Consider the following 22277-nt stretch of genomic DNA (forward strand, 5'->3'; position numbering starts at 1 on the left):
CCCCTCCCCAATTGTCCCAGTACGCTTTTGTTCAAGAGTCTGATTTTTATCTAGAGCATCATGTTTTATTCAGAATGTCCATCTTTCACCAAACTGAAGTATCCCAAATGCTTCAGGGGCACTGCCTTGATTTCTCTGGGACTCAGGCCACACCTGACCTGAAAGAATGCTAGCGGATCACAGTGACAAAACTGCAGGGAAATATCTGTGACAATATTGATGAGTTGGCACATTCCTGTTACACACATTAAACCTCCCCTTAGGGGATAAGAGTAGAGGCAGCTAAGTAGGAGTTGAAATTTCACTTTTGTATGTGTGTTTAGGCCTAATTGTTAGAAATAGATCTCAGAGAAATGAGATGGATGGGATGGGAAGGTAGGGGACTTTAATGCTCTGTGGGCAATCTAATTTTGTATTTGTAATTTTGGCAGAGAAACTGGAGCCTTGGAGATGAGCTCCTTCTTATATTTTGTATGAATCTAGTAGTATTTTTTAGGTACAGTAGAACCTCAGTTATGAAAACCTCAGATATGGAGGTTGTTTGTAACTCTAAACAAAAAGTTATGATTGTTCTTTCAAAAGTTTACAACTGAACGCTGACTTAATACAGCTTTGAAATCTTATTATGCAGAAGAAAAATGTTTCTTTTAACTATCTTAATTTTAATGAAACAAGCACAAAAACAGTTTCCTTACCATGTCAAATCTTTTTTAAACTTTACCTTTTTAAAATAGTTTTACATTTAACACAGTATGGTGCTGTTTGCTTTTTTTGTCTCTGCTGCTGCCTGATTGCATACTTCTGATTCCAAATGAGGCATGCGGTTGACCAGTTAGTTTGTAACTCTGGTGTTCTACTGTAGTTGCACCATGGGCAGCGGCTATAATAAGCAAGAGAAGGCTCGGCCTTTCCTGGCACTGCTGCTGCCGCCAGACCCCAGTTTGCAGGGTTTGGCGGGGGAAGATTTTGCTTTTATTATTCCCCATGCAGGTTGCAAGGCAGCTGAGAGGCAGTATGTGCTGTTCAGCTTCCTGGGTTCATCAGTAATGTACCTGGGCTCCAGCGAGATTAGTGATGAGCCCAGGAAGCTGAGTAGCAAATACCACCTCCTCAGCAGCCCCTGAACCTACATAGGTGGCTTGCAGGGGGCTAAAGGAGGCGTGGCATGGCTATGGCTAGTCCTGGGCACCTCCAGGCAGGTGCGGGGGTCCCCCTAAGGGCACCTCTGGGCAGGGGGGGTCTTGGGGTTCTGGCTGCGAGGAGGGGGGGGCAGAGCTGGGGCCTAGCTTCCCCATGAGTTGTGCACACATACCGACTGTTGAAGAGGTTGAGACTGGAACTTTCACTGAGGAACCTACTCTGAGGAGAACTCCTCCTGATGGGGCTCCATTTTTTTTCCATAATTTCATGGTTTATGTTCTGGAGATGGATTCTGGCTTGCTGATAGGGGAGTCCTCCTGTTCTGAGTACACTAAAAAGGGTAGATAAGTTTCTAAATAGCTATTCTCTTTTTGGCGCTTCTCTTGTGTACATATCTGGTGTGACAGCTTTCCCATTACAAGAAGAGTCCATATTTTACTATACTACTATTTCATAGGAAGAGGAGTCTTATTTTCCCAATAATGTGCAATACAAAGGCTAGGTCCTAACAAATAATACATTAATTTGTCATTCTGTTAAAAACATAGATGCTTTACTGGAGCATTAAGTGATGGGTAAGTCTGGGAATCTTTATGGCATTTTGTCATAAAATGAATCTCTCTCAAGAATTTCCTGCCGAAACCCTCATTTAAATCTGCTTCTAAAGATACAGTGTCAAGGGTGATAGGCCCAAAATTTGACTTGTCACTTTTATTTCTGGTAACAAAATAATTCTCTTTTCCCACCTTAATGCGTCAGTACTTAAACTACACACACACACACCCAAAAAAACAAACAAAAAACCCCCCAAAACTCCTAATGCCATCAGGCTAGCATATGTGATGAACTCAGATTGGCAACAAATATACATACATGATGGAGGAAAATAAAATTGGCAAGGAAAGAGTTTGCACTCAAACTACTAAGGCATTTTTCTAAATAGGTTGGAAAATATTTTAAATATACAGTCTCTCTCTTTAATGGCATGTAATCCTACATGTTCCTTTTTGTTCTGAAATATGTAATTCTAAATTGGTGGTTTAGTTGAATACTTGAGTTGTTTGTTTTATGCTGTAGACATAAGAACCTGTTTATTCTTTTGATACAGTGAAAACAAGATTAAATTTCCATCTGATTCTGCTTCTATAACCTGTACACTTAGTAAATTGAGGGTTCTGGCACTTAATCGAACTGGAATAACATGGGCAGAGGTAATGAGCTTCTTACATTTATGAAGTAAATTGTTTTTATTTGTTAGTCATTTGGTTTCATGGGTCAATAAAAACATAATAGGGGCTTTTACACTAGATCATATAATCTTCCAAAGTTGAGTCTGATCTATATTAGAGAAAAGATGCACTGGTACAATTATATCAGTCTAAAATTGCTTGTTACACTGGCATGAAACCCTAATGCAGAGACACTTAAACCAGATTAAATTGGTAAATGTACTTAAATTGGTAATTTGGTAAATTACTGAATTAAATAGGCTTAGTTTCTCTGAAGTTAACCTGGTTCTAATGTGTCTACGTTGGGGGGGCGGGTGCCTATGTAAATTGATTTTCAGTTTGTTGTACTGGTGCAACTTTTCTAATAAAGATCAGAACACTGACTTTTTTTAAAGCTATTTTTATGTGACTGAGCCACTTTGATATAACCATATTGAGATTCATTATGAAATATGTTTCTGGCATCACTTTGTATAGTAGGTGTTTTAATATGCTTGTATTTATAAAGGAGCTGACAAATATCCAGTAGTATAATAGAACCTGTTTCTATGAACTCAGATATAACATAGGAAAGTGAAAGTCTGAGTTGTTTCCATGCATGGAAACATGCAAATTGCTTTTACAGTTAGTTATCCTTGTCTTACACCTTGTGTACGCTAGGAAGACGACCTGTTGCTGACGAGGGGTGTCAGCCGTGGGCCTTCTCCCTAGCATAAGCCTGCCCTAATAGTGATAGATTAAATTGTCAACCTGCCTTTATCAGAAATAATACTGTGCATTAGATCCCATCCAGGACTAAAATAAAATCTTGAGGTTTCTAGGCTAAGCCAATTTGGCATAGTTCCACAGAAAACAGTGGAGACTTCTCAGAGCCCTATATCTTAGAAAAAGCCGCCTTTGATTAACCTGAGAGTTTTCCCAAGTTCTTGATTCTGTAAACGAAACATGAAAATCCAAATGGAAAATGGTGGTTCACAGAATGCGGGAAGATGGGATGACACTATCCTGAAGTTACAATTTAAAGGGCAATGTTGTCGGTTCCCCTGCAGCCTTTTCTTTTTGAAATATGGATCCCAGTCCAGTAACAGTGAATCCTGTGGCTGTGTGGAATCCTACTGACTACCATCTGTACTAGCAGATGAGATACAGGATCAGAGATATAGTTACTATTAGATAGGAAGGTTTAGTGAAATAAACAGTATTCCATATAGCTTATTTTAGATAGTTATGGCATATTTTGAATGTGTTTTAATTAAAACTTATGCACAGATTCTGGCATATATACAGTTATACTAAATAAAGTTTTTCCTATTAGGTTCTTCTCTGTGCTCCAGGGTGGCCAGCACTTGAAGAATTGTACCTTGCTTCTAATGATATTACAGTTTTAGAAAGGTATGAGGTTTAGCTTTAAATGCTGAAATCATCCTTTTGTGATTAATATACTGTAAGCATAAAGTTGCATGGCATGTCTGATAAAAATCAAACTAAATTCCAGTAGTGGATTAAATTACCATTACCATGGTAATCTTGCAAAGGAGATTTTAACATACTGTGTGATTTGGGATACTTATGTGTGAACGCATTGATTTTATTATATAGTTGTGTGTATCTGACCGTAAATATTTTTAAACCATTTAAAAACATAATTGCATTTTTTGTAATGCTTACAGACCCATTAATGTTCTACAGACCTTGAAATTGTTAGACCTTTCAAACAACCAATTAATTGATGGAAGTCAACTGCATCTAATAGCATATCTCCCCAGGTAATTGTTAAAGAACTTTACTGTAAATTCTTTGTCATGCTCTGTAAGTGGATTCATTCACATATGCTTTGTGGTTTGAAACATGATGATAATATTGCCTTGCTAGTGAAGGTTACAGAATTTTGAAAATGAAGGTTTTTTTGCTCTTTTGTGGAGAATATCTGAACTATTTAACATAATCTGGGGAAGGATTTAATTTTATTTTAAGATTTAATTAAAGCATGTTTCTATTAAGATATTTATGGAATTAATGATTTTTTTTAAAACAGTTTGAAGTTCAGATATTGCAATTAAAGGACCATAACCAAGAGAGAACCCTTTTCAGGATAACTAACTCTTAGAACCTGTGTAGGCTTCCTGTGATGAGGAGCTTTGGGATTGCTCCTGATTTAGAGGGGCAATTCTTTGGTAGTGGATACATAATGCCAGTTGTTGTTGTTTAATGCGTTTAACAACTACATATGACCATCCCCTTCCTATATGTCAGTCTGATTCTGGGAAATGATGTTGGGCAACACACTGAATGGATTACTATTCTGACTGGCATGCAGTCAGCCAGAGATTTTTATAAGTGGTCACATAGCCAAGGATGTTTAATTGACTGGCATCTCTTATCTTTTAGCCCTGAGATGAAAGGATCCCACGAGATTATTTCTGTCTTCTCTCTTTTCTTCTGAAAAGGTGATCAGACAGGGATGGAGGCAGAGCCTCACTTTTAATCCCTACAATCTCATTTCCACCCACCTCCTGCTCCTCTCCCCAGTTAACACTAGGACTATGGCTACACTACAGAGCCTGTGTCAGCATAGCTATGCCAGCATAACCCCCTAGAGTAGATGTAACTTACACCAACAAAAGGAAGTTTCTCTGCTGGTGTAGGAACACCATCTTCCTGAATGACATTACCTATGCCAACAGAAGCCCTCTTCTGTCAGTATAGCTGCTTCTACAGTGATAATTTTGTCAGCCTAGCTGTGTCAGTCAGGGGTATGTTTTTTTCACATCCCACAGTAGCTATGCCAATATTAGTTTTAAGTATAGACCAAGCCTAAGAGTTTGTCCATACTGGGAAATTTACCAGCATACCTACACTAGTTTAATTATTTGCTGCTGTTATTCCCTGTGTGGATGCTCTCTTTTTGGATTTAAAGTGCCTTTTTTTTGGTTTAGGTTAACAACTTCCAAAAGACATACGTTAAATCAAAAAGAGGCACTCTGAGGGTATGTGTACACTGCAGTCACAGGTGTGACTGCAGCACTTTTACTACTGTTGCTGTTCGAGATGTCACTGCTATTATTTGAGTTACCCAAGCTAGCTTTGATCTAGCTATGTCTACATGTGCAGTTGTCACACCTCTGATTACAGTGTAGGCCAGGGTGGGCAAACTTCTTGACTCGAGGGCCACATCTGGGTATGGAAATTGTATGGTGGGCCATGAATGCTCATGAAATTAGGATTGGATTGCAGGAGGGGATGAGGGCTCTGGCTGGGGGTGCGGCCAGAAATGAGTTCAGGGTGCGTGAAGGGGGTCCAGGCTGGGGCAGGAGATTGGAGTGCAGGGGGTGGGTGAGGGCTCCGGCTGGAGGTGTGGGCTGTGGAGGTGGAGATGAAGGGTTTGGGGGGGCAGGATGGTGGTCTGGGCTGGGATTGAGGGGTTCGGATGGCAGGAGGGGGATCAGGGCAGGGGGTTGGGGTGTGGGAGGGGCTCCCAGAAGCAGTGGCATGTCCCGTCTCAGGCTCCTACACAGAGGCTCGGCCAGGCAGCTCAGCACCCTGCCCCATGTGCAGGCGCTGCCCCTGCAGCTCCCATTATTTGCAGTTCCTGGCCAATGGGAGCTGCAGGGGTGGTGCTTGGGCGGCAGCAGCACATGGAGCCCCCTGCTTGCCCCTAAACATAGGAGCCGGAGGGGGGACATGCTGCTGCTTCCAGGAACTGTGCAGAGCCGCAGCATGCATGTGTGGAACAGCCCCCTATCCTGCGCCCCTCCTGGAGCGCAGGAGTGCAGCAAGCCCCAGACCCTGCTCACCAGCAGGAGTTCAAGGGCCAGATTAAATCCTCTGGCGGGCTGGATGTGGGCTGCAGGCTGTAGTTTGCCCACCTCTGGTGTAGGTGTACCCTGAATCCTAAAACAGTGTGTCCATCCACATGGGGAATTCTACCAACATAGCTGTTTCAGTATAAATATACCACTGTAGTTATACTGACACATCTCCCTGTGTAGATAAGCCTTAGGTAACTTTTTCTTAAACTAGAAATGCTACAGCATGTAGACACTTACTGCAGTGATGGAAGGGGTTCTTCCATTGCTGTGGTGAATCCACCTCCCCAAGAGGTGGAAGACTTCTAGCGTTGTCTACCCTGCAGCTTAGGGTTAACTATGTCTCTCATTTTTCACACCCCTGAGTGACATAGCTAGGTTGACCTAGCTTTCGAATGTAGACCAGCCCTAAGGCCCTTCCTTACTTCTTTCCTGAGTGATGCTACAGTGGCAGACTGTGTGCCTCCAAGGTGGAGTGAGGTGAGGTGGGGAAAGAGGATGTACCCAAAATAGAAGGGTGTGTGGGACAGAACGTTTTTATAAGAGTTCTCCAATCCCACACCTTTTTCTCCTCCATCTCAAGGGCAGCACTACAAATGCAGGTGGTTTGTGGTTTTGGGACCACCTTCTCTTCTAAATAGGAGCGTGTTGTAGAAAAGGCTTTTCAGATCCTACATTCGGCTTGCCTTAGATGGTCATCCGTATCTTCAACTGGCTATGAACATGTATGTTTTAGGATTGACATGAATTCTATTAATGAAATCTTTGTTAGCTTTGGAGAAATCTTGTTAATATGTGGAAAGAATGCTGTATTCAAAATTGTTAGCAGGATTTTAAAAAATTGGTTAAAAATCCAAGTTTCTAACATTCTTAATCTATGTGAAGAGTGGATTTTAATGGAAATTTCAAACAAATCAAGAATACGAAATTGGCTGTATGGAAAAATCCCATTTAGAAACTTTCCTAAAGCAGAAATATCCTGGTCTGAAGAATGCCTTGATATTAAAAACCCAGCCCAGCATCTTGATGCTTCCTATTACTGGGAATCAAAACTTTGGTATTTGTCCTGGAGTGAATGCTTTAAGAATGTTTCCACCATGCTGAAAAGCTCTGTGATCTTTTGTAGCGATAACATCTTGTTCCATAGATTCCTGCACAGCAGCATCTTGGTACTTCCAGTGCTGAGCTGGCATTTAACTATGTGATTTAGAAAAAAGTACTGTTTTCTCCCTACTCAGCTTCATCTATTCCTGTCCATTCAAATATGTGGAACCTGATGAACAATCAGTTGCAAAGTTACTTTAACTCTTATACCAAAAATAAGGTTCATAACTGAAGGGAGCAGTAGACTATTTAAACAAAAAATCAAGCCATTCTGAAGATTAGTATCTCCAAAGCAAGCTGCCATTTTGAAAGCTTGGAACTCCACTTCTGTCCTTCCATAAACTGCCTTTTAAACTTTGGTTACCAGCTGTGAAGTTGGTAGTTGGTAACGTTGTTCTTAAAATCACAAGGCTTGCTGTCAAAAAGTTAACACGGGTTGTATCGTGTAAAAACTTGAGTATTTTTACTAAAATCTTTTTAACAGACATACTTTAACTTCTAAATTTCAGATTAGAACAACTAATTCTTTCAAACACTGGAATTTCTTCTATACACTTTCCTGATGTTGGATTTGGTAAGTAAAGTAAGCACTGTATTATATTTCTAAATTTTAGATCTTCTTTGATGTCTTTTAAATTTATTCTCCTTTTCCTAGGATGCAAGACTAAAATGTTTCCTTTATTACAACGTCTTGTAGTAGATGACAATAAAATATTGCAAGTAAGAAAGATTTTTGATGATTTTTACATTTCTTTAATTTTTTGTTTAACAAGAATTTGTAAAACTGCTTATTCATTTTCCCTGATTTCTGTATTATGTAATGACAAAAAACTTATGTCAAATTCTTTGATCAATATCTAGCTTTAGTTAGATTTCTAAAAGCTTTTCAAAACTCTGCTTTAACAGAGATGATTTATTTATTTATTTATTTATTTATTGTAAATAAATTGCTGAGAACTCTGTTTCTGGCCATTCCCATGCACTGAATGGAATCCAAACACCTCAGCATTCCTCTCGTGCTTGAGAAGCTGAAAGTGAAATTGACAGACCTATAGAGTTTAACTGTTTTGTACTTCAGTGAATTGCAAAAAGTAAACAAACAAATGGCGAAAAATTATATTGGATTTCAAAATGATTTTTCAGTGTTAATAGTCCATGGTGGTGATATTAGTAATCAAGCTAACTGGTGAAGGGAAAAACAGAATGTCCGTTCTGTACTCTGGAAGAAAACAAAAAATCATCACTGATGATCATTTGCAGATGACCTAAAATTGGGGAAATGGTAATTAAAGAAGAGGACAGGTCACTGAGTCGAGCAGTCTGGATTGCTTGGTAAACTGGGCGCAAGCAAACAATATGCATTTTAATACAGCGAAATGTAAATATGTACATTTAGAAACAAAGGACAAAGCCTGTACTTATGTGATGGGGGACTCTATCCTGGGCAGTAGTGACTTTGAAAAAGATTAGGGGTCATGGATAATCAGCTGAACATAAACTCCCAATGTGGCGTTGTGGCAAAAGTGCTAATGGGATGCTTGGATGCGGAAACAGGGGACTTTTGAGTATGAGTAGAGAAGTTATTTTACCTCTGTTTGGCACTGGTGCAACTACTGCTGCTATATTGTGTCCAGTTCTGGTGCCTACAATTCAAGAAGGATGTTGATGAATTGGAGGGGATTCAGGAACAGCCATGAGAATGATTAAAGGATTAAAAACTATGCCTGTTATAAGCTAATTAGATTCAGCTCTTTGAGTCTAACAAAGGGAAGGTTAAGGGATGACATGATTAGTCTATAAGAATTGACATGGGGAACAAATGGAGTCTTCAGTCTAGCAGAGAAACATATAACACAATCCAATGGCTGGAAGTTGAAGCTAGACAAATACAGACTGAAAGTAAGGTGTAAATTTTATACTGAGGGTAATTAGCCATTGGAACAGTTTACCAAGGGTCATGGTGGATTCTCCATCACTGACCATTTTAAAATCAAAATTGGATATTTTTCTAAAAGATCTGCTCTGGGAATTATTTTGAGGAAGTTCTGTTATACAGATGGTCAGATGAGATGATTGCAATGGTCCCTTCTGTCCTTGGAATCTATGAATTGTCTAGCATAGTGTATGTCTTTCCCACAGTCTCTTTCTTGTCATATGGGAGGACTGTGAGATTGATGAATTCACCATTTCTGTAGAATAGCTCTGTGATACTGTCCATTTGTTTGAAGTACGAGTATGATTCTCCCAGTTAGTAGTGCCACATGCTATTACTCAGTCATGGAACAATTTCAAGTTCAAGCTGGGACAAGAAATTAAAAGCAGGTAAAGACTGCGGTTCTAAATATCTTAGGGACTTGCACAGTTTAGTGTGTTTTCAATTACAACAGAAGATACAAAGTGTATAGTGCTCACTTTATATTTATTTTTATTACAAATATTTGCACTGTAAAAAACAGATTAGTATTTTTCAATTCACCTAATACAAGTAGCGTAGTATGATCTTTATCATGAAAGTTGAACTTACATATGTAGAATTATGTACCAAAAGACCTTGCATTCAAGCACAAAACAAAATAAAGCTTTAGAGCCTAAAAGTCCACTCAGTCCTACTACTTGTTCAGCCAATCGCTCTGACAAACAAGTTTGTTTATATTTGCAGGAGATAATGTTGCCCGCTTCTCGTTTACAAGGTTACCTGAAAGTGAGAACAGGTGTTCGGATGGCTCTGTTGTAGCTGGCATTGCAAGATACGTGCCAGATGCACTAAAAATTCATATATCCCTTCATTCTTCAACCACCATTTCAGAGGACATGTCCATGCTGATGATGTGTTTGGCTTGATAAGGATCCAAAGCACTGCAGACCCACACATGTTCATTTTCATCATCTGAGTTTGAAGCCGCCAGCAGAAGGTTGGTTTTCTTTTTTGATGGTTCAGGTTCTGTAATTTTTGCATCAGTGTTGCTCTTTTAAGACTTTTATGAAAGCATGCTCCATACCCTGTCCCTCTCAGATCTTGGATGGCACTTCAGATTCTTAAACCTTGGGTCGAGTGCAGTAGCTATCTTTAGAAGTCTCACATTGGTACCTTCTTTGCGTTTTGTCAAATCTGCAGTAAAAGTGTTCTGAAAACTAATAGCGTGCTGGGTCATCATACAAGACTGCTATAACATGGAATATATGGCAGAATGCGGGTAAAACAGAGCAGGAGACATACAGTTCTCCCCCAAGGAGTTCAGTCACAAATTTAATTAAGGCATTCTTTTTTTAACAAGTGTCATTGACATGGAAGCATGTCCTCTGGAATGATGGCCGAAGCATGAAGAGGCATATGCATTTTTAGCATATCTGGCACGTAAATATCTTGCAATGCTGGCTATAAAAGTGCCATGCAAACACCTGTTCTCACTTTCAGGTGACATTGTAAAGAAGCGGGCAGCATTATTTCCTGTATATGTAAACAAACTTGTTTGTGTTGGCAATCGGCTGAACAAGTAATAGTACTGAGTGGACTTGTAGGCTCTAAAATTTTACATTGTTTTGTTTTTGAGTGCACTTATGTAACACATTCTACTTGTAAGATGTGCTTTCACGATAAAGAGATTGCACTACAGTACTTGTATGAGGTGAATTGAAAAATACTATTTATTTTATTTTTTACAGTGCAAATATTTGTAGTAAAAAGTGAGCACTGTACATTTTGTATTCTGTGTTGTAATTGTTGTAAATCCGTATATTTGAAAATGTAGAAAAATATCCAAAATATTTAAATTTCAATTGGTATTCTATTAACAGTGCAGTTAAAACTGTGATTAATCAAGATTAATTTTTTAATCGCAATTTTTTTGAGTTAATCGCATTAGATAACTGTGATTGACAGCCCTAGAAAGGACCCATGCTGAAAGGTGCTTTATGTCCTCCTGTTGACTTAACCATGATTGATTTGATAGCGAGTTACTATTATTATTATGGTAGTGCCTATGGCCAGCCAGGAGTGTTCAGACTGTGCAGACAGATTAGTAGATGGTCCCTGCCCTGAAGAGCTTATCTGCTAATTAGACCAGACTGACACAGGGTGGGGGAAGTAAAGTGAACAATGTGATGGTGTCAAATGGCAGGTTAGTTTCATGTTTTTGGGGGTGGGGAGGTGGGAGGGTTGCTTTATTTAGGATAGGCTTAGCTAAATGGAAAGAAAAGGGAAGTGGGCGAGGCGATGGGGTAGGGGAGTAGATAGTGAGAGAGGTGGATGTGAAGAGACTGAGGAAGGGGGAGTGTTTGAGCAAACAGCTGGTCAGCACAGAGCAGAGAAAGTTTCAACTGTAGGAAATTCTCGGAATGCGGAGAGGTCCCTGCTTTGGCTGTTTCTGCCTCAACTGGCTGGAGTCTTTGGCTGGCTCCTCTCTGTAGTTTTCCCCTGAGGTCAGATTGGGGAGGAGGAGGGCACCATCTGGGTCCTAGTGCCCCCATAATGTGGTAGGAGCTTCGTCTCTTTAATGGAAGTAGAGGATGTTCAGCACTTTTCAGAGTTGGGCTTTGAGGTTGCTATCCCAGCTTACTCAAAGGTTAATTGGGAACTGGACCACATGATCTTTGATAGAAAGGCTTATGGATACCAAAAAGAAGCATATCCTGAGAGAGATGTTTCTTTGATTTAAATTCTTTTAAGGATTACAGTGATCTTGTATTGTTTAAAATGATTCATTAAGCTAAACCAATGACAAAATGATCATACCTGATGTGCAGTTCCTTGAGCATTAAGTTGGAAAGGAATCAGGTGTCTGCTAGTGGATATAGATGCACTGCCACTGTTTGGGTCCTCTTTTAAATTAGTGGAAAAGCTTGTATTTTCTATATAGATATTAACTGTAGTTAGAAATTGGCAAAATCATTGCTCACTAGATGTGTGTGCAGAGAATGAATTGGATTTCTTGTCTGATAAATTAAAATTAAATACAAATGCTCATGTTCCAGAAGTGGCATCATAATACAATAGATGCTTGTTTGCAGCAACACCTTGTAAGAGCAACCGCCACATACAAGCAACATTTCCCCAGGGAATACTTTCACTATTGTGAATTGTCAATACTCCCCATAACAGCAACAGCTGCTTTGGGAGTAACATCGCAAAAGGGCACTGGTATATTGCTACTAATTAAAGTCTACTGTAATTATCTTTAGGTCACAGCTACATAGCTCCTTCTAATTCCCCTCCCTGGTTTGAGCTTGGAAATGTCAAGTTCAAATAACCCCTATCACTTTTCATCCTACCCATGACATAATCTGCCTTCATCTCAAATTCTCTTATCCTCTTACCTAGCTTCTTCAAACTCAATCATCAAGAGGCCAAAACTGCTGAACTATCTGTAATTCCTGAACTCCACTTTTCTATCCCTTCTTCACTTACACATGATACACATGCACCCTGTACCTACTCATCCTTCCTAGACCTTTCTTTTTTCTCATCATTTCATCATCCATGACTATTTGTTACAAACTTTCTCTTTTCAGCTGACCTTTCATATCTTGTTCGTGATCATCTGTCTCTTACCTGCTCTCTTAGGGTATGTCTACATGGCAGTTAGACACCTGCAGCTGGCCTGTGCCAGCTGACTCAAGCTCATGGGGCTGTTTAATTATGGTGTAGATGTTCGGGCTCAACTGCAGCCTGAGCTCTGGGACCCTCCCACCTCACAGGCTCCTAGAACTCAGGCTCCAGCCTGAGCCCAAACATCTGCACTGCAGTTTAACAGCCCAAGCCCCATGAGCCTGAGTCAGCTGAAATGCACCAGCCCTGGATTTTTAATTGCAGTGTAGACATACCCGTAGGCCCCTGCTGTACCTTCTCCGGCATGATTCCCTGCAATTCTAGTCTCTTCACCACCTCACCCCGCAGAGAACATTGCTACCTCTGGCATCATGTGATCCCCATGTATAATATTAAATGAATGGGTTTCTGTAGACAGTCATGCTCTGAGTGCATTGGTAAGGAGGCACTTCAAAAAAATAAAATGGACAGAAAGCTCCTCAAAATAATGGAACGTTGCCATGGAAAGCAATGTCACATCTAGGCCAAGCTTTACACCTCAGTTCCAGGAATCTCTACATACAATGAGTAGAAAGCCTTTCTGGAATGCTGATGCTCTAATATGTATCGACAATTTATACCCACTGAAAACTCCATGCAGGCGCTGTTTGCTTTCCACCTGTTTATCTTTCAGTTCCTTCAAAAGTCGTTCATTTTTATAAGCTAAGTAAAGCAAGTTGTGTTGAAATTTAAACAACAACAAAAAAAGATTAGGGTCGGCTAACGAGAAGAGTCATGATGATGGTCATTGTGTGGTAGAGTCTGTCAGGACTGTGTGCTGTTTTGTTCAGACAGTTTTCTTTTTTAAAAAAAAAAATCCAGTTTTGCAATTCTTTTCCCTTTTCATTCCAGTGGTCATTTATCAATGAGCTTGATAAGCTACAATGTTTGCAGTCACTGCACTGTCAGAATAATCCTTTGATGGGCACAGAGAAGAACCCAGAGACAGTCAGGCAGCTTATCATTGCCAAAATAGGCCAATTAAAGTTTCTGAACAAATCTGAGGTATGTGGTGGTTTTTTCAACAAATCACACAAAGGGTTCTGGAAAAATTGTCACTGTAAAAGCATTTGGGAAGGTGGGAGGGTGTCTGGAGTTCCTTCCCTGTCTCAATGAATGCATGTGTATAGCTGGAAACCTTCAGTTTGAAAATGGACAGAGTCAGGAAACCCTGGATTCTGTTCTTGGCTTTGCTATTCACTCATTGTAACCTTGGGCAAGGCAGTTAGGGTAAATTTTTTCAAAAATACCAAAGTCCTACTGATGTCACAAATGGATCTTTTCTCCCCCAACTTTTGAGTTAAATAGGTTTAACAAAACCATTTAAAGTAGCTTGCCATTTTTTCTTTTCCCTCTTTTCAGGTCAGAAATTATAACACATGTACACATGACCTCAGTGTTGTCCTTTTCAAAATACAGTATCATTGTATTAGTTGATGCTGGGAGATGTTGAAAATATAGAGAGAACTTTCAAAACCCCATGACTTGTTCCATAGTTAAGAAATCATTGTGCTCTGAGCATTCATACCTCATGATATTGTTTTCAGACTGTGCTCTGAGGGCACTGACGACATTCATAGAATATCAGGGTTGGAAGGGACCTCAGGAGGTCATCTAGTCCAACCTCCTGCTCAAAGCAGGACCAATCCCCTGATTTTTACCCCAGTTCCCCAAATGGCCCCCTCAAGGATTGAGCTCACAACCCTGGGTTTAGCAGGCCAATGCTCAAACCACTGAGCTTCCCCTCCCCTCCCCTTATTGACTAAACTGAGTCTGAATCGGTTGTGGGAGTTGAGGTTTTTCCAGACTATTTACAGTTTTATAAGGTACTGAACATACAACTCACTAATATATAGGAATCTTGACTCTTGAAGGATCATGAACTTGGTTTTTTTGGAAATGTAGTTTAGTGCCAAAGTAAGTGTTTTGTACTTGTCAATATAGATCTTTCCTGATGAAAGAAAGGGAGCAGAGCTTGACTATCGCAAAATGTTTGGCAATGACTGGATAATGGCTGGTGGGAATCAGAATCCAGACAAAAACAGACCAAATGAGGAATTTCTTGCTGCTCATCCTAGGTACCAGTTACTCTGCCTTAGTAAGTATAGTGGAGGTGAAATGAAGATTTTCCTGCTTTGGTATTATGTATGTTCTGATGTTTTCAGTGTACAGAGGTCGCAGAGATCTTTTAAATTATGCCACTACCTCGATATAATGCAGTAAAGCAGTGCTCTGGAGGGTCAGGGCTGCGCACGCTGGTGGATCAAAGCAAGTTCAATATAACACGGTTTCACATATAACGTGGTAAGATTTTTTAGCTCCCAAGGACAGCGTTATATCGGGGTAGAGATGTATTTGTCCTTCTGTTCTGGGAGCCTCGTTTATTTTTTTTTCAACTTACAATATTTGAAGAGAAAGGAAGAAAACAAAAACAAGGTCAAGCAATATAAGGACCTTTCTGCCCACATGCTCCTACTGGTTTGGAAAAGGCCAGCATGCAGAACTGCAGGACAGTAAACAGTTCTGTAGTCATTCTCCCAATCTCCAGCGTTACTGCTTCTAAACAGCCCTCTGACACTGGAACGCTGCTTCTTTCCCTTTAAGTAAGTTTACAGTTTTTTCATGACAGGAATATTAAGTTGTCATACTCACTGCCCTGCTGTAGTCCTGCACTGTCTGGGCAGTCAGGCAAGCTGACTTTAAGGAGCTATTTACAGCCCACCTCCCTACCAGGACTTTCTGGTTGATTTCTAGGGGATGTCTCAGTAAGAACATGAGAGGAGCCATACTGGAGCAGACCAATAGTCCATCTAGCTCAGTAGCCTGTCTTCTGACAGTGGCCAATGCCAGGTGTTTCAGAGGCAATGAACGGAAAGGGCAATCAAGAGATTCATCCTCTGTGGACCATTCCCAGCTTCTGGCAACAGGTTAGGGACACTCGAAGCATGCAGTTGCATCCCTGTTCTTCTTAATGACTCTTAGGAACTGTTTCCAGAAATTTCAGCCAAAGGAGCACTCCACCAGGCTGGAGGTATGATCCTATGCCCTGGCAGCTCCTCCAACAATCTACAGGTTAAGTGCAGTTGAATTTCTTGTAAGACAGGGAGATTCTGTAGAGTTAATGAAATAGCTTCTTTTGTATGTTGTCTTCTGATTTCTTGCATATCCAACCAAATTCTAATCCTCTATTTCTCATTACGTAAGTAGCTCCTTCTTCCATTTTCCTTCAGTATTTAACGTGGCAATGTCCGTATAATGTCCCTGATTGTATCCCACTACAGTAAAGACAGACATAGGAGAGGCGACCTTCTCAGTCACTTTTTCAGCACACAAAAAGGCTTGTGGAGTCCAGTCCCTCAGACTGAACTTTGAATTGCATTGCTCTACTGATTGAACTGTCTTGCTGTCAAACCGTGACCCTTACTTTTATGCTGTAGCTCCTTGGCCTTGCTTTACAACTACCTTCTTGCTTGGTTTTCTTTAATTAGTCAATAACATTGTTCAGATATATGCTACTACAAATACAGAAAGCACAGGAGCATGCTGGCCACAGCTGCACACAGACTGTTTGTTCCCAAAGTGCTCTCACTGCAGCTAAGAAATGGACGTGAGCTGGAAAAGTGGTCTGGGTTCTGACAGACAGATGAATACTTTCGGCAGCCTATTTTGCTTTTTAAATGCCCAGTCTCCAAGTTGCTGTTCCATGCTGAAAAATATTTTCTATAAGCCTCGGTTTTTTTAAAAGGTGGATTATTGAAAATGAGTGAAATAATTCTCAGTATTATCATGTTGACAGGAGTTGAGATCTGCTAATTGATGTTTTTAGCTAACAGCACTGCTGGAGCCCATCTACTGAGCTCCTGGACTGTGGAAAGCAGGGCTGCTTAACTCCTATGGTAGCATAACAGTGAGAGGCAGCAGAGTTTCATGGTCATTGCATGACCTGGATACCATGTTGTCCCACAGACAATTACCGGGAAGTTTTCTTATGCAATGACTTAAACTGGAGAGAGACTTTTTAGCTGAAATATCTACACAACTTTCTTTTGTTCTTTCTTCCTTCTGTTTGCTGCTAATCTAGTTTGTTTTCATTTGTGTGTGTGTTTTTTATTAACAAACAGAATATGGTGCTCCTGAAGAAGGTGAACTGAAAAGACAACAGCCTTTCATTCTGAAAAATCAGCTGCTAAGTAAGAGGCCAGAAATTAATAAAATCATATATTTCACATTTGAAATACTCTCTCTGGAGCAGTATGGAAAAGGTGCTTTAAGTACCACTGAAGCCAATTTGTACACCAAAAGCAATAGTAAAGGGCCCAAAAATTGCCATCCAGTTCATCTTGAAGTTGAAAACACTTCCCAGAAACAAACAAACAGTTAAGACTCTATGGATGTATTTACAGATTTATTAGAATGGCACGTGTGTCAGGATCTCCCTTGTAAAAGTTCCCCCGACAGCCTTAACTCTGGTCCCACGTAGCTGCTTCCCAGAGTGTACAACTGTGACTTATCTGGATGTATGACTTTTTGAGACATTGGTGAATTTTTGACAGTATGATTCCTGCAGACTTTTGGGATGCAACAGGGAGGATGAATAGGAGGTAGTATGGAATTACAGCCATGATAGGGTAGACTAGGCTACTTTGATCTTTCATGTCCCCTTATGCCCCATATGCATGCCAGAAACACTCTGATCTGTGACAGCTAGTAGTTACAGCCTGCCTTAGGCTACAGAGCTAAGACTCAACAGTCAGATTAATATCTGTAAGGCTGAGTCTCTGAAGGCGAGTATAATTATCTTTTGCCTTTCCAACCAGAGCATTACTTTTTTAATTTTTGGGGTGGGGAGGCAGGCTCCAGATTCCAGCCGTAAGTTTGAATCAGCCAGTCTAATGGGAAACAAAAGCCTTCGTTCTGCTGACTTGAACAGAAGTACCCATGATTTAGGACTTCTGTCTAGAGCGGTGGATCTGTGGCAGTAGAAACCAAATATGCAGGTTAGGACTTTCACATACTATGGTTGTTGAATGTGATTGATTGGAAGGGCATTTATATAGATTTTTTTTTTAAATGCTGCCTAATATTCAACACCCTCCCTTTTTATTGGGGGCTTGGGAGAGTGGCAGCCTGGGTTTTAGCTTTCTGGGATGTGCATTCCCAAATGAGCGAAAAATTATGTCAAAGTCTGCCTGGAAAAAGTAGTATCATGTCCCTCTTGGGGAGAGGAATGACTTCCATCCTAACTGGCATATTCACTGTTTGTTTTTGCAGTTCACTTAGCATGCAGGGAATTCCAACTTAGTAAGTGCCCAAAGGATTTATGCAAATTGTATTCACACTTACTTAAAGAAACAAATTAATGCCTGGTACCAGTTGATCTAAAGTTCATATAATGGAACTGTGCTCAAACTTCAGTTACATTTCTCATTATGACTGACTTTGTCTAATTTCTTTAAAGCTTTGACAATTAAATGTCCAGACAAACCTGATCAGAAACCTATAGAGAAGAAACTACCAGGTAAGCACAGGAAAGTTGTTTTGTTCGTTTCAATGCCACTCCAGTTCCTTTGTGGTCTCTTCCCCCCGCCCTTTTTTCTTTCTCCTCCCTTTGCTGAAGAAATCTGGAGGCAGCTGCTTCAGAATGCATCAGCAGAGCTACTGCGAGGGAAAGACCAACTTGTTCTGTATACAGTTGCTAGCAGGATATGGAACATTTCACTGCAAGGTTACTGGTTAAAAGTCACTAGTGACAGTCATTACCATATGATGGCTGTTCAGTGACATGTGGAAAACAAGCTATAGTCCTTCCAAGTGGCTGCTTCTACATCACAAGACTTAAGTTAGCACTGATGGTATGAGCATGATTTAATTTGCTATCAAGCTATAAATACTGACAGGGTAAACTTGCAACTAATAAGTAGTATGAGATTCCCCACCCCTGTGCCTTTGATAAACAAATAATCATGCAATTCCACAAGTACTAACCTTACAAACAGGTCTGAGGGTAACCAAATACACGTTTTTAAAAATGTAAGTACTAGAGTCAAACATGGGTGCTGAAGGAAGAGTTGTGGTGAAAGTAAATGTGACTGATGGAAAGGTATTTATATATAGTCTCCTGGAAGTGGGGGAAAAAAAACTGACTCGTAGTGATAGCATTGTAGCCCAAATTAGTTTCCATGCAGTTCTGTGGCTCTCTGAGCACTGTTGTAAGTCACTATAGGCCACACGCTCCAAATTATGGAGCTGAAATTTTGCTAAGTTTAGGGCTTGGACATCAACTATGTTCCTTGCCTATTTAGATTAAATTCCTGCCTTAGTCTTCCTTGACTATTATAATGAAAGGAGATTCTGCAAAAACAACTATAAGTAGACGTTTTCCTCAGCATACATTCAGTTATGTCTAAACTAGAATGTGCTTCTTCCTCTAATGCTCCACTCAGGGCTTTTAACAGATTGAAGTTGAGTTCTATTTCCCTAGGTCAGAACTGTTGTTAAATATTTATATACATACTAAATGTCTCTTTCAACAGATGTCTGAATTTGTTCTATGAATAAAGACTTACTCAGTTTTTATTCTAAAATAAAAACATTTATTATCACAAGTTGCATAAAATCAGATACAGCTTTTTACAAAAATGTTTGATAGAAAAATAGTTTTCTAAGTAGTGATTTACTTCTGTAATATCACACAATGTATTGCTGTGCCTTCAGATAAAGCTTCAAAGAAATGAAAAAAAAATTCAATATCTTTGTACCAGACACACACAATGGGAAACCTCTCTTGTACAAACTAAACTGAAAGTTCCATTATATGAAAATATTGCCTTGCCACTTTATGGACCAATCCATAACACTACTAGCAGTTTGGAATAATTAAATCCTGAAACAACATACATTAAGTGTTCCATAATCACATTCATTTCTTTGTGCTTCGAAAGTTGAGACTGCTGCTACTAAAGCATTAAGGAGCAGTTGCCAAAGAAATATCACACCAAAATCTGACTGGTATGTATGAAAACTGTACTGTATGTCATGAAGGTCACTGAGCTTCATGATTTAGTTTTCCTTTCAGGTCGATGTTGAATGAAAATATTTTTAGGTAGTAGCATGTTACTTATCAGTCTAGTCTACCAAAGATAATGAAATTAGAATTGATTCAGAAATAAAACCATATTTGATTTATGTTTTACCAGATCATACTGTCAAAGCTGCTAGGATAAGTACATAATCAGGTTGCCTGGTTAACTACTTGATTTTTCTTGACAGATTCTATGACTATTCAGAAGGTCAAAGGCTTGCTGTATCGTCTACTTAAAATTCCTGGTTCAGAACTGAAATTGTCCTATGAAAGTTCTAAAGTAAGTTGTATTTAAAAGGTCAACACTGCATTCTAAAATATTATCGAATGAAACAGATTTCACTTAAAGGCTATCAGTCTTTATGCTATTTTTAGGCCTGATCCAACTACTTTGGACTTGAAAGATGGCCAGGGGAAAAAATTACCTGAAGACTTACTTAAAGAGTGTGCATTTTAAATCAAAATTTGATTTTTTTTTCCTCCTTCTTCTAGATGGAAGGCAAAGAAATTGAACTAGAAAATGACCTAAAGCCCTTGCAGTTTTACTCTATAGAAAATGGAGACTCTCTGTTAGTACGGTGGTAACTTCTCTTCTGAAGTTGCACAGTGCTCTTAAGCCCAAGCCTACCCCAGGAGATCATCTACAATTTCTACCACTCTTCCTGTACATATCTAACATGGATTTCATAAACAGAAGCATCATTTCAAATAGCCCTCTGTCCCTAACTCCTGCATGTATATTTTCAATAAAAGAGTACCTGGTCTTTTAGTGAGTTTGTTAGAGGTGCATAATTGCAGGAGTTCTTTTAAATTACCAGATTAAATAGAATATTAGCATGAGGGTTTCTTCAAGTCTTGTGCTGCACTGGTGAGAATTTCTATAGAAGCAGCAGTTTTAAACAGACCCCCACATTTATTTTTACTCAGAAGGTGTAATCTAAAATCTCATATGACATTTTCATTTGTAATACCTGCAAGCATAAAGCCACAAGGACAACTGCTGTTGCACTACAAAAGGGCACTTAAGCTCTGTTCTTTTCTTTGCTAAAGGATCCTTAATGTAACTCCACACACCTCTCAATATAGAGTGGTAAGTTTAGATCAGTGTCTTTTCCAGAAACTAGGACAGATCTATATTCTTATCTCCTTGTTGCTATATCCTATTTACACATCTTGAGGGAAAAAAAAAATCACAATTAAGATTAAGCTGCTGAATTGGAGGATTTATTTAAAGTAACTTGTCAGCATATTGCAGAGCTATGCAGTTTAATGGATATTCTCCATATTATTGATGTGTTGCTCAAACTTTTTACTTTAACTCTATTTTTCTAGATAGTTATCAGATGCAAATTCCTCGGAATCTGGTTATATCTGTTGTAGTTCAAGATTTGGTATAAGCAGAGTTTGATATCTTGCATCATCTCATCCAAATCACTAAAAAGTACACACAAACTCTATAAATCCTAAAAGCTAACTATCCCAACCCCACATGAGCAAGTACCATTTACATCTTCCCAGTCTTAGGTTATTTATGCTGGTATGGAACCTTGCACCTGCTGACTCTCATGCATAGCAGTGGTTCTGCACTATTATCCTATACACATTTCAAACAGACTAGTTGAAATTCATATGTGCATTAATTACCAGTAGTCCTTTGACTTTATAAAAAAGGAAATTATCTTAAACTTTTGGTTTTGTCAAACTAACAAACACCACATCTATAGAAAAATGCTACTCTGGACAGTATCAGTCCTTTTTTATCAAAATGAATGGGTAAATATTTATTTTAATTACATAGGTGAAATTTCCACTAACCACCACCTTAGTAGTCCTGATTGTGTCTCTCCAAGTCTTTATCATCTTTCCTCACATCTACAAGGATCTCCACATAATTCCTTCACTTTCCAGAGCTCTGTTAGTTCCTGTGGGGAATACTGAGGGGAAGACAGCATTCCAGTTTCACATGTCTTCTCACACAACCAGAGGCTATCCTGTTTAAAGACAATGATTTCAGTGGGATTTTTTTTGGAAAGGGATAGTATTTTACATGCACTAAGTCACAGACATGCTATCAGAAATCAGTATTTCATGGTGTGGGACGCTTGTTAATGTGTCAGTAATTAACAGAATGTACGCAGGATGTATATAAATAAAACTGCAAGGCTCTTATTGTGTCTGACAATTTGATCATCTGAGAACAGACAGCTTATAGATGCATCAGAGCATAAGCCAGCCCCTGTCTGATGAGTGCTAGAAATTTTCCTGTGAATCGCAATATGTTTGTGGGGATGGGGTGCACTTACATTTTCCTCTTAAGTCTATACTACTGGTCT

General features: G+C 39.5%; 2 protein-coding genes across 9 annotated transcripts in view; one reads left to right on the forward strand and one right to left on the reverse strand.

The window, feature by feature from the left end:
• The window catches only part of TBCE (tubulin folding cofactor E), a 72115-nt gene that overhangs the window by 30669 nt on the left and 19169 nt on the right, over positions 1-22277 (forward strand). For 2 of the 6 annotated variants that reach the window (XM_030556929.1, XM_030556934.1), the window contains 11 exons: positions 2249-2351; positions 3685-3761; positions 4040-4135; positions 7789-7853; positions 7935-7999; positions 13716-13868; positions 14808-14961; positions 16985-17053; positions 18322-18381; positions 20133-20224; positions 20437-20713. In XM_030556929.1, coding sequence (XP_030412789.1) covers positions 2249-2351; positions 3685-3761; positions 4040-4135; positions 7789-7853; positions 7935-7999; positions 13716-13868; positions 14808-14961; positions 16985-17053; positions 18322-18381; positions 20133-20224; positions 20437-20529 — 1027 coding nt within the window. In that variant the 3' untranslated portion in view covers positions 20530-20713. Of the gene's footprint in view, positions 1-2248; positions 2352-3684; positions 3762-4039; positions 4136-7788; positions 7854-7934; positions 8000-13715; positions 13869-14807; positions 14962-15617; positions 15725-16984; positions 17054-18321; positions 18382-20132; positions 20225-20436; positions 20714-22277 lie in introns of those variants that run through there. The other 4 variants (XM_030556930.1, XM_030556931.1, XM_030556932.1 and 1 more) reach the window with 3 other exon arrangements.
• Positions 21248-22277, reverse strand: part of B3GALNT2 (beta-1,3-N-acetylgalactosaminyltransferase 2) — a 42236-nt gene continuing 41206 nt past the window's right edge. For all 3 annotated transcript variants that reach the window (XM_030556938.1, XM_030556937.1, XM_030556936.1), the window contains one exon: positions 21248-21935. In XM_030556938.1, coding sequence (XP_030412798.1) covers positions 21801-21935 — 135 coding nt within the window. In that variant the 3' untranslated portion in view covers positions 21248-21800. The remainder of the gene's footprint in view (positions 21936-22277) is intronic.

Source organism: Gopherus evgoodei, chromosome 3, assembly GCF_007399415.2.
Source record: "Gopherus evgoodei ecotype Sinaloan lineage chromosome 3, rGopEvg1_v1.p, whole genome shotgun sequence".
NCBI lineage: Eukaryota > Metazoa > Chordata > Testudines > Testudinidae > Gopherus > Gopherus evgoodei.